Raw genomic sequence first — 12,795 nt, 5'->3', positions numbered from 1 at the left:
AGTGGACAATAGCAGTGCTAAAATAGTTCCTAAAATAAGTTATGCAAGCAAAGTTAAGGAAAACCTCAACAAAGCTGTACAGAATTCTTCTGTGTCTCCATCATCATCATCATCATCTTCATCATCTACTGGAGAAACTCAGACCCAGTCTTCAAATCGGTTATCCCAGGTCCCTATGTCTGCACTGAAATCTGTTACTTCTGCCAACTTTTCTAATGGGCCTGTTTTGGCAGGGACTGATGGAAGTGTGTATTCTCCGGGGGGTCAGCCAATGCTAACTACTGCTGCTAATACTCTGACATCTATCTCTTCTGGAACTGATTCAGGTCTCCAGGACATGAGTTTAACTTCAGCAGCTGTTGAACAAATCAAGTCTAGCCTTTTTATCTATCCTTCAAATATGCAAACTGTGCTATTGAGCACAGCACAAGATCTGCCCTCCCAGACAGATCAGCAAAACCTGGGGGATATCTTCCAGAATCAGTGGGGTTTATCATTTATCAATGAGCCCAGCGCTGGCCCTGAGACTGTTATTGGAAAGTCATCAGATCATAAAGTGATGGAAGTAACATTTCAAGGGGAATATCCTGCCACTTTGGTTTCACAGGGTGCTGAAATAATCCCCTCAGGAACTGAGCATCCTGTGTTTCCTAAGGCATATGAGCTGGAAAAACGGACTAGTCCTCAAGTTCTGGGTGGTATTATAAAATCTGGGACTACCAATGAAAGTGGAGCCTTATCCTTGGAACCCAGTCATATAGGTGATCTGCAAAAAGCAGACACCAGTAGTCAAGGTGCTTTAGTGTTTCTCTCAAAGGACTACGAGATAGAAAATCAAAATCCTTTGGCCTCTCCTACGAACACCTTGTTAGGCTCCGCCAAAGAACAGAAATACCAGAGAGGCCTAGAAAGGAATGATAGCTGGGGTTCTTTTGACCTGAGGGCTGCTATTGTATATCACACTAAAGGTAACTCATTTGTTTCTTACTCAAAGATTCTTGCTGGCAAACTGATATTTATATTAACTGTATTGTGGATGAACTTTGAAAATCACTAAGATTTGTTTTAGAATTTTAACGCTTAATTGAGTATGCAAGAGTGGATAAAAGAGTTGTGACTGAATTCTAATTCACAATCTTTGGAAATGGTGTTAAGTTTAGAAAGAATTTTGATTCCTAACTTAAGGCATTGTTTTTTATGTAGTCAGGAATAAGTTGCCTCCTTGGTTCAGAAAGAAGGGCTTCTAAAGGGCTAACTTTTTTCCCCCTTTTTATATTATTTTGTATGTGTTTACCATTAAATCAGATCTGACTGGTACAGGAGGAGATTGTCTCTCCTTCTCCAGCAGAGCACCTGGTGGATTTGAACTGCACACCTCTGGGATTGCAGTGCAGATTCTTGCCACTAGGCCACCAGGGCTTGTCAAGGCTAACATCTTTTAAGTGTTCTTTTTAAAGATTTTCGTTTGAGCAGATAATCTCTGCTATTATATGGTTAGAATTGTGGTTAGTAAACTTATTTAACAGTTCTAATTTGCTTATGAACTTGGAGAGAGGGTGAAAGGCACCCAAGTGTTGAGGACTCTCCTTCATAGGGTCGCTATGAGTTGCTTGCGACTCGACGGCACTTAACAACAACAACAATTTGCTTAAAGTTAGTAGGAACTGTGAGGAGTTAGAAAAATGGAAAATTAGTGCTGAATGTGAATATCTCTGGTGGTCTAGAGGGTAAGGAGTTGCTTTGCCAGCTTAAAGGCAGACTGTTCAAATCCACTAGCTGGTCCAAAGGCGAAAGATAAGCAATCTCCTGTGGAATTTTACCACCTCTGAAAAAACCTATTGGAGGTCATCTATGAGATAGTAATTTGGAAAGATTACAGTAGCAATATGATTTGCTTTATAGAGAGCAGGCTTATGAACATCTGTACTTTTCAAAGCCCATGTTCAAAGTGTATGAGAAGTTCTTTAAATCCCAAGGGGGAGGAGATTGCCCATCTCTCTCCTGAGGAACAGTTGGTGGATTTGAGCTGCTTGTCATAGGTTTGGCAGCACTGTTCTTTACCAATATGCCACCTGAGTTCTCTTAGCTAAATCCATAGAAAGCACATTATTAGGTGTTTATTGTTTATAACTAATACTTAGGAGAACAGTTGTTTTTAAGACTCCTGTCACCTTCTACATTCTCCCTTTATTTCCCCTCAGCAGAAGTCTGTAGCTTGTGTAGTCTTTTAACAATGGTTCATTTAAGCAGTGATCGGAACAGTAGAGAAAGGAGAAGCATATCAGGTTGTGTGGATGAGGTAATTGTAGTGCTCTACTTGGAAGAATCACTACCTCTGATGAATAACAAAGCTATTTCCCTTACTCTTATAACTTTTAAGCAAGTTACCTCATCTTCATATCTTTCCTTACATGCAAACTGGAAGACAGTTTAGTAAAATAAGCATCCTTTTTATGTTCTCTTTTTAGTTTCCCTTTAAAATCTAAGTAGGAAAATGAGACCAGGGGAATTTTGGAGTAGGAATCCTGACAGCTAAAAATTCATTGTCTTCACTTGTTCTCCTGCTATGCTTTTGGGGTAAAAATTAATTGGAAACTGGGTGTTTGGTTTGTTGTTTTTTTATTTGGGTGTTTTTGGTTTTTTTAAGGAAAAGTAAGTCATGTTATGTGTCATTGAGGTGTCTGGACTCATAACCTATGTACATTAATTGGCTCCTATTCCCACTTTATTCTGGACCAGTCTTAACTGTCTCCAACACACCTATCCCTATTTCTCCCGTTAATTCTTCACCATCAAGTTAAAACCAGTTGACAGCTGCCCATCCAGTGAATTTTCAGAGACTAGAAATTAGGAGAAACTGCCTCTTTGGGGAGCTGCTGGTAAATTTGAGTTACCAGAGGCATAGTCTTTGATTTAGCAATACAACTCCCTATGGACTGGGTCACAAGAGCTCCTTTAGTTTGTTAAGAAATGTCATCAATCATGTTGTTGTTATGTGCCGTTGAGGCACTTGCCACTCATAGCGACCCTATATACAACTGCCCTAAACAAGTAATTGCAAAGACCATGGCCTGTATCAGGCACACCTTAGTCTCCAGAGAGACACCATTGCTCTTCGGTACTTTGGAGAGGTCCCTAACAGCAGACTTTCCCATCGCAATATGTCTTTTAATTTCCTGGCTGCTGGTGCCAAGAGTGTTGACTGTGAAGCCAAGCAAACTAAAGCTCTGAACAGTCTTGGTCTCTTGATGCTGCCAATTGGTCCAGTGGTGAGAATCTTTGTCTTCTTGATACTGAGCCTCAGTCCATATTGAAGGCTGCAGTCCTTGACCCTCTGCAGCAAGCGCTTCAGGTCCTCCTCCGTTTCAGCAAGCAGGGTTGTATCATCTGTATAACACAGATCTTCCACCCAATCCTGATGCCACGTTTCTCCTCATAGAGCCCAGCCTCCCAGTTAATCTGTTCTGCATACAGGTTGAAAAGGAATGGAGGCAGGACACATCCCTGAATTCATTGCTCCAACAGAAAGATGGGCAGTCTCTTGTGTGCAGCTTCTTAAAACTTCCTGGAAGGTCCACTCAGTTCTGACTCTATGGTATATGACAGTAACACGTGTAACTGCCTTCCCTGTGTGCTTTTCTACATACTTAAATATGTATATACATGTACACCCATACATAATTGGTGTGTGTGTGTGTGTGTGTGTATATACACGCACGTATGTACATACGTGTGCTGTCAATTCAGTTCTGACTCCACAACTTCAGGTGACAGAACTGCCCAGTTGGGTTTTATTGGTGATACTTTATAAAAGCAGATTACTAGGTCTTCTGTGAGCCACTGGATGAGTTTGAATCAGCATTTGGGTTAGCAAACAAATGCTTAACAGCTTGTACACAAGAACACCTTTACATGTGCATGTAGATACACTTATTAACAGCACATGTGACCCACTTATGTGCATATATAAGTAACCACATATTTTCATGGTCTAAAATTGCCAGAAGTAATCTCTCCCTTTTAAAATTAATTTTAATGAAAGTTTTCAGAGACTTAGGGTTTCCAGTCATTCATTGTTACACTTTTCTCTCAACCCACCCCTGTCCCGTCCCCCCCCCCCAGAAATAATCTCTTAGTGAATTGAAATTAGATTTAGGATTGTTGGTTTATTAATACATTTTCAGTATCAGTGATATTTATTTGTCACCATCTTATCTGACGCTGCACTTTATGATAATAGTAAAACTATACAACTATTTTGCTCATTAATGTCATGTATCTGGCAGTAGTGACTGCCAAGATTGAGATGAGATTAATGTTGGCTGTGATGGTTATATGTCAACTTTGCTAGGCCATGATTCACACCAGTTTGGCAATAATGATGTATTAGTTCTTCACTTTTATATAATGGCACTTTTCACGTGATGTCCTGGTGTTTAGAATTTAAACATTCTGATAAGTGAGAAATTATTGTATTGAGCCATTCCTCCTTAACTACTTCTGGTCACATTTTTTTGTCATCTGATCCACACGATATATGTTTTATGTAGTTCTAATGAAAAAAGAACGTATTTAATGCATGTTGTTGATTCGTTGACAGTTGATAGCCAAGAGCATCGTCTCTTCTGGCTTACCCAGGCTAACATGTATTCTCTCTATAAGGCACTTAACAACCTTGTTGCACTCAGGAACGTTAAACAGGCACTTTAACACTGTGCTTAGGGGCTATTTAAAAGCCTAAAATTACCAACATAAAGTATAGAACATAAGGAAATGGGAAAAGTGTGCTACTGAATAGGCACTGAAAAGGATGCTTGTTGATAGTCTGTGAGCTGAGACAAGGCAGTCTCCTTATTCCAACTTGGGTAGTAATAATGCAGTATTGGTGACTGGGGGGAAAATGCTACTCTGCAGATCTGTGTGTGGATGTGAAAGTAAAACTAGTGTTGATTTGGGGGTACTAACTTTGGGGAATGAGGCAAACTGAATAAAGACTCCAAGTAAATAAGAATTGACTGTAGTAGGTAAACCTAACCACTGCCTTCAAGTCAGTTTTGATTGATGGTGACACTTTATCAGGTTTCCATTGTTGTTAATCTTTACGGGTGGGGAAACTGCCTCAGTTTTCTCCCTTGAAGTAGAACTAGGTAGAAGGGTGAAGGTATGTCATGTAATAGGAATGGTGCAGGTTGGGCGCGCGCGCACGCGTGTGTGTGTGTGTATGCGTGCGTGTGTTCTGTATTAAATATCAGTTTTAACTACAGATTTTAAAATTTGAATGATACTGTTTAGTACAGTTGACTGAAAAAGGAGGTAGAGGAAAATACTAAAACAGTGTTGATGCTAATTCTAGTCTTATTATGCTACTTTGTTATGAGTTAATATTATACGAACAGTATACTATTTTTTAAGTGAGGTGAAAATCTTGTCCATTTATTTTAATTGGCATGTGTTTTGGCAGTGAGATGGGGGTTGGCACTGCAGGTAGTGGTATTGTCATCCAGCCTCAGTGGCTCCAGAAATGTTGATTCCAGAGAATATGAAATTCTATCCCTCCTAATTGTGCCTTTGATAGGAAGTTATAAAAGCAGATTTCAGTAACATTTCATCAGTTCAGTATTTTAGTATGTTAGGGAAATGGCTTTTATTGCACATATTCTCTGCATAAGTGATTAGAATAGGCAGTTTGATTCCGTAGGCATGGGACTGAACTCTGGAATATTAAGGATGCAGAACTAGGTCTAGAAACCTTTCCTTAACATATTTGTTACTTCTTTACAGCTAGCTCCATTTGGTCACTACTATTTTTGTACTAAGAAGCCATGTAGTGATTCATGTATGTTTGTATTTTTTTTCCTTTGAAGTACCTTTAAAGAACTTACCTAGTGATAATGATATCATTAAGTTGAAACCAGCTCATGGCTGACCCTCCAACATGTTTTTAGTCAGTGAATCACTCAGGAGGAGAGTACCCATCTTTTGTGGAGAAGCTGGTGATTTGAACCACGTGCCTGTGGGTTGATACTGCAACTTGTAAGCCACTAGAGTTCCCGCTATCAAATAGAGAAGAAAACAATATACAAGTGTTAAGATTTTTTAATATCTTGAGAAGAATGGGAATAACTAGATTGTTAAAGGTAACAATAGGAAGAGTTTTGGTGTTTGTAGGATGGAGTTGTTTGTTTTAGTTTGGTTTTTTTTTTTTTTAATTTGTTTAGTATATTTCTTGAAATTACTGTTAACTGTTAAGTCACCCTACAGCAAAACGGCACCACTGGATGAAATGCTACCTAGTTCTGTGCCACTCTAATCATTTGGAGATTAGTTTTCCTAGTCTTAGTCTGGAAGTTCCACTAAAACTTACTTCAAAACAATACATAGTCTCTCTGCATTGGGCATTAAAGCTAGTTTCCCACGTGGAAGGTGACACTTTATTACTGAACCACCACTGCCCCTTATGAAGACAGTTATTGTTTGCCACCAAGCCATGGCAATTTTATGTATGACAGAATGGTCTTTGGTATCCTCAACTCCATCGTTGAGGCCACAGTATAGTTTTTGTTGACTGAAGTAGGTAACCAAGACTGTTTTTCCTAGTATATCTTAGTCCAGAAGCTCTGCTGGAACCTTTCCACCGTGGCTGACCCTACCAACTTATGAAATACAGATGACATCGCTTCCAGCATGATGGCAGCCACTCACGTCATGAAAGTGCAGCATTTAAATTGAGTTTTCAGTGCAACAATGAATGAGTGGAAGCCCAAAATCTCTGTAAATGTTTATGAAAATTAATAAAATATAATTATAATTTTAAAAAAATTGAGTTTTCATAGGTAGGGATGACTAGATTTACCAGAAGATAAGGAATATCAAGACTAGAGGTTTTACATTTCCATTAAGAGGCAGGCAGAACCATCAAGCTAAGTAATTTAAACTGAGTGTTAACACTGATGGTCCCAATTACTGTGAAGTTGAGCAAATCATTTATATTTAGACCTGAGTTTCTTAACTTTGAAAATTGAAGATAGCGTTTGTTTAGTCCTGTCATGTTATACTTAAATGTTTTATTAAAAAACTAGGTATTATCTGACTTGCTTAACTGTATTGCAGAGAGATTAATGTGGCACCAATATGTGGGGGTTTTCGGTTTGAAAGCCCCTTTTTCTGGTTATCCCAACGACAGAAAGACACATTCTCATTTCATAAGAGATTTCAGCCTCAGAAACCTAAGGGAGAGTTACTATTTGATTGAGAAGTGGAATATCAGAAGACTCAGGAAAAACCAGATTTTTCACTTTATAACCATGTAGAGAGAGTTTCAGACCTGGTTGAATTTCCTAGATTTAGAAACCTTCCACCACCCTTGATACGGCTTATGAACTTCCTCCCCAAGGACTTTCATTTTAGTGTCCTTATTAGTTACTTGATTATTCATTTAAGACTATTTTTTTACTCTAGTAATAACTGAGTTTCCTTTGGTGTAGTGGCTTTAGTCTGAAAGATGTCTTGAAAGGAATTTATGGAAACTCAAATGTAACTACTTGGTTTCAATTTTAAGTCTTCGTCAGTGAGAGAAATAACCATCATTCTTTTTATTTTTTAATTATACTAGTTTATTTACCATCCTTACTTATTCTTTTATTGGGACATACGGGATTAAAATTGATATACCTAACAGTTTAGCAAGCATCTACTGAAAATGCTAGCTACCTTAAAATTTAACTGAAATGTGTTTTGTCTCTTTGAGTGGAACTCCTGGTGGCACAGTGGTTAAGTATTCAACTACTAGCAGTTTGAAAGTTGCTTATTTTGAACTACCATGAACTATGGGAGAAAAGTCCTGGTCCTCCTTACTCAGATTTCAGCCTAGGAAACTATGGGTATTACTCTGCTGTGTATAGTTGTTGTGGAGACTTAGATAGTAGTACTACTGTAATCTTTGTAAACAGTTGGGACTATCCAGCCACCCTATGGGAGAAGCATATCTTCTACTGCAAAAATTTACAGAAACAACAGTGGATTTAGTGAGGGTTTTTTGTAGGGTTACTGTGAATTGAAATTGTCTGCCACATATCAACAGATACTCGAGTTAAGAGTGGAGGAATATTTCTGAAAGATAATTTTTGTGTATCTTTTCAGATAAAATTACAGTGGAAATAGCAACAAGTTGGAATAGTCCGTAATCATCACAAGATGCATAGATAGAAACAATTGAAAGGCATGAAGTAAATTGATTTTTGAGATTTTTCTCTTGTAGGAATACTGTGTTTGGTATATTATATTGGGTTAAAGTCTGTATATTTGGTCTCTGGGTTTAGAAGGGGTCGTGGTACTAGGCATATTGTAGCTGATGTTAGATGGATCTTAGCTGAAAGCAGAGAATACCAGAAGAATGTCTATCTGTGTTTCATTGATTATGCAAAGGCATTTGACTGCGTGGATCATAACAAACTGTGGCTGACCCTGAGAAGAATGGGAATCCCAGAACATTTAATCGTGCTAATGTGAAACCTAGACTTGGACCAAGAGGCAGTCGTCAGAACAGAGCAGGGCAACACTGCATGGTTCAAAATTGGGCGATTGGCTGGGCTCTATGAGGAGAAGCGTGGCGTTAGGATTGGTGGACGATCTATCAACAGTCTGCGTTATGCAGATGACACAACCCTGCTCGCTGAAACTGAGGAGGACCTCATATACTTACTGCAGAGGGTCAAGGACTGCAGCCTTCACTATGGACTGAGGCTCAGTGTCAAGAAGACAAAGATTCTCACCACTGGACCAATTGGTAGCATCAGGATGGATGGCGAAGAGATTGAGATTGTTCACAGCTTCAGTTTGCTCAGCTCCATGGTCAACACTCTTGGCACCAGCAGCCAGGAAATAAAAAAAACTTATTGTGATGGGAAAGTCTGCTGTTAGGGACCTCTCTAAAGTACTCAAGAGCAATGGTGTCTCTCTGGAGACTAAGGTGCGCCTGACACAGGTCATGGTTTTTGCAATCACTTGTTATGCATCAGAGAGTTGGACAATGACTAGGGAGGATAGAAGGAGAATTGACGCCTTTGAGCTGTGGTGTTGGAGAAGAGTATTGAATGTACCATGGACTGCCAAGAAAACAGATTCATCGTAGAGAGGGTTAAACCAGGCTGCTCCTTGGAGGCAAGGATTCTGGGGCTTTGTCTGACATACTTTGATGTTGTAAGAAGAGACAGGTCTTTAGAGAGGGACATAATGCTGGGTAGAGTGGAGGGACAGCGCGGGAGGGGAAGACCCTCTATGAGGTGGATTGATTGAATGACTGGGGTACTCGGGATGGGTTTGTCAAAGGCAATGAGATTGGCACAGATAGAGCAGGGTTTAGGGCTGTTGTACATAGGGTCGCTATGAGTCACAAATGACTCGACGGCACATAACAACATCATCTTTGGGAGTAATATGTGGAGTCACAAATGACTCGACGGCACATAACAACATCATCTTTGGGAGTAATATGTGGAGGTCATAATATAGATGTTGATTGTAGTTTTTTTATATTGTTAAACTTGGGCAATAGTGTCATTTTTAAATTTTTTTAATATTTTTAAGGAAAAGAATAAGCCTCCAGCTTCACTTTAGCTCTTTCTGATTAAGCTTCTACTTCTGCCTCTTTTGAGCCATTTTTAAATTGAAAGGCTGAGTTTAGTTTGTCAGACAATAGGAAATTGCCATTTTTGTAATATGGAAAAATTTAATATCAGCAGTTTCGATGGATCTTACTTTGTGGTATATTATTTTCTTGCTGAATTATGAGTAGTATTTAATCAATATTTATGTATCAAGTACCATTTGAAGCAGTACCATGTGAACAAATACATGAAAATAGTGTTTATATCACTTGGAAATTCAGTCTAGTAGGGATTTGTGATAAGATCTGTAGAAAATGGCATAAAATACAATTGGAATATAAAGAAGTCCCTGAGGTGGTGGAATACTGTACTGTAGTTGGTGAGTACACTTTATATACTAAGAGATTTAAGAATAGTTGAGGGGAATAGTATAGTATTAAGGATTGCCAGTAGTGTTCTTTCAAGGGAAGTGAGTAGTATAAATTATAGATCTTATTTTACTGTGATTCCTTAAATAGGATTTTCTCCTTTAATCATGTATTGAATAACCAAAGTCTAATTTTGGCATTTGGTAGTTAGTCTTATTTTTAAACAAGATTCAAATATTATTCCTTTCTGTGAAACTTGATTTCACACTTCTAGGTAGAAAAGGTCCTTACTACCCTCCCACTTGGTATGTTGCTCTGCTAATTTGGTCATGTACGATTTCTCTTTTTTTAAGATGCCAGAGTAAACTAATAAACATTTTGTATAGACAGTTAAGTTTTAAATGAAATTGGAATGAGGATTGTTATTAATAAATGGGTATAGGTTGACATTTTTGCCATTTGGGTTAATACAGGAATAGTCATAGTTTGTCAACTACTGTAGCTCAGGGCTAAATGAAGTTTTAATATGGCATTTTAAACATTAATCAGATTTGATGGGCTTCATTCAGCAGATTTGTTAACAAATACTTGGTTGGGGATTCTTTATGTACATAATGGCGAGATAAGATTTTATTTATAACAGAATTGTTCTGACAATTTTATTTCAAAAATAATTAATTCACTATTAATACTTAAGATAAAATAGATTAAACTTTTAAGAATAATCAGAAAATATGGATTTTGTTGGTGTTTCATTTTCATAGAACTGTATCATTTCAAACATGGCTTCAAACTCAGTTCTTCAAACCTTATTATGAAATAATACTTTTTCTCTGTCTTGCAGAAATGGAATCTGTTTGGAATTTGCAGAAGCAAGGTAAGAACAACAGACCAGTGATTTAACTTACCAGATACACCACAGACTTTATTTTTAGTTCTTTTTAAGTACAATCAAAAGTCTATAGTTAACCAGCCAGCTATTTACATCTAGTTACTTTAACAGTACCACTAAGGACAGGGTACCCCTGAAGGTATCTACCTCAAAAACATGAGTTTGAAGGGGTTTTTTTCTGTTTTTCTGATTATGAAAGAAATACAGTCCATACATATAAGTTCAGAAAAATGCTAGCTGTTACAGAAACATTTATCTTCACTGTATAAGTACTGGATAAACTCATGTTTGGGTTATTTGTCATTTTTAAAAATTAAGTGGTTATCTGATTAATATACTGTTGTTTCCAGATACGTATTATGGTAATTTTTTAAAAGTGCTGGTTTTGATTTGTTGAGCTGTTCATAATTTTCCAGAATCTAGTTACTGAATTATATTTTGACTCTACATTAACTTTGCATAAGTGAACTTCAGGTAATGTTTTAGATGTTAGAAAGTAAGACTTCAGAATAATTTTTCAGTTTGATCTTATAGATTAGAAATGTGAGGACCAGAGACGTTACTGTGGCATTTCTAGGATGTAGGATCTACTGGATTCTCTCAGCATTGCTCTTTGACTTGCCTCAGCCTTGTTATTGGGCCAGGTCTTTATTATCTATGGCTGTGGCCTGAAGATAACTAGCAAACTAAGTTGTTTTCTGGATTTTTAAAAAAATACTTTCCTATTAAATCACAACACCAAGATGAGAAAATATACTTGGCAAAGTTTAAGTCTTCTTGGTTTTTATTGTTAAATGACTATTAATTGTTAAGAATGAGGATTATTTCTATAGCAGGTTGTCAGTGAGTGGTCCTTAGAGTTCTAGAAACAATAACACATTTTTCCAGACCAAATGGTCTTAATGCTAGAAATTATGTGTGCAAGAAATTATTGCTTTTCTGGAAGTAAAGAGGAGGCTTAAATAGTAAGACTTTGGCAGATAAGTTGATTAGCATTGACTTAATAGTTCAGCCAAACTAACCTAAAGTTTTTGCTGTTAGGTTTGTAGCTGGTCCATGTCCTTGCTAGGCAATTCACAGTCATTGAAACAAAGTTTGGTTTCATTTTGATGAGAAAAAGAAAAATAATACCCAATTATTTGTTCACTTCCACATGTAATCAGAATAAAGAGCCTTAATTAAACTCTGCCATCTGTAGACAAGATTGTCAGTGATTAGAGAGCACTGCTAGTGTGAATCTTTTGAAATATTGACATTTACTTTAGGGCTGAGAAATTGTTAATGTGAATTATTATTCCCTTTAATTATCTTCTAAAGAAGATCTCATTTAAGTAAATAAGGGTGGTTACTAGGGATTTAGGGTCGGGGAGTTGAGGGCATTTTGTGAGGTAGACTCTATTTTTATTATCCCCTTCCTTTTTTTTTTTTAACCTCTAGATCCCAAAAGGATAATCACTTACAATGAAGCCATGGATAGTCCAGATCAATGAAGGTAGCAGGACCAGACTGCCTATTCGTAACCTTTCTGCAGCATTAAGAGCCACTGTTCATGGGGGACGCAAGGCTTTTATGCTCCTAGATCTTCGCAGCAGAGGAACCATAAGTAGAATCACAGGATAATATATACAAATATATATAGTTATTTTAAAAAAAGGCAACTGAAAGTAATTAGATTTCTTAAGGAATCAAAAATTATTTCAAGAGACTACACATGGTTATTTAATCTCCAGTACTGAATAGTTCCCCCGCCCTTTTGTTAGATTTTGTTTTTAAAGAGTGAATGCAAGTGATTAATGAATACAGACTTAACACGCGTGGTTCTAAAGTTCCTGCTGTCATCAACTTGGGCAACATATATGACCCACTGGAAAGGCAAATCCACTTAAAAGATCTCTGTCTTGTTCTGTGACTAAAGTGATACACTAATCAC

General features: G+C 37.6%; 1 protein-coding gene across 1 annotated transcript in view; it reads left to right on the top strand.

Moving 5' to 3' along the window:
• The window catches only part of NUFIP2 (nuclear fragile X mental retardation protein interacting protein 2), an 18,407-nt gene extending 5,612 nt beyond the window's left edge, over positions 1 to 12,795 (top strand). The window contains exons 2-3 of the mRNA XM_006890976.1: positions 10,818 to 10,850; positions 12,303 to 12,795. Of these exons, the coding sequence (XP_006891038.1) occupies positions 10,818 to 10,850; positions 12,303 to 12,355 (86 nt within the window). The 3' untranslated portion in view covers positions 12,356 to 12,795. The remainder of the gene's footprint in view (positions 1 to 10,817; positions 10,851 to 12,302) is intronic.

This window comes from Elephantulus edwardii, unplaced genomic scaffold (assembly GCF_000299155.1).
Source record: "Elephantulus edwardii isolate Elephantulus edwardi_28Jun2011 unplaced genomic scaffold, EleEdw1.0 scaffold00094, whole genome shotgun sequence".
Lineage (NCBI taxonomy): Eukaryota > Metazoa > Chordata > Mammalia > Macroscelidea > Macroscelididae > Elephantulus > Elephantulus edwardii.
The sequence above is the reverse complement of the archived record's forward strand: the minus strand, read 5'-3'. Positions and strand labels throughout refer to the sequence as shown.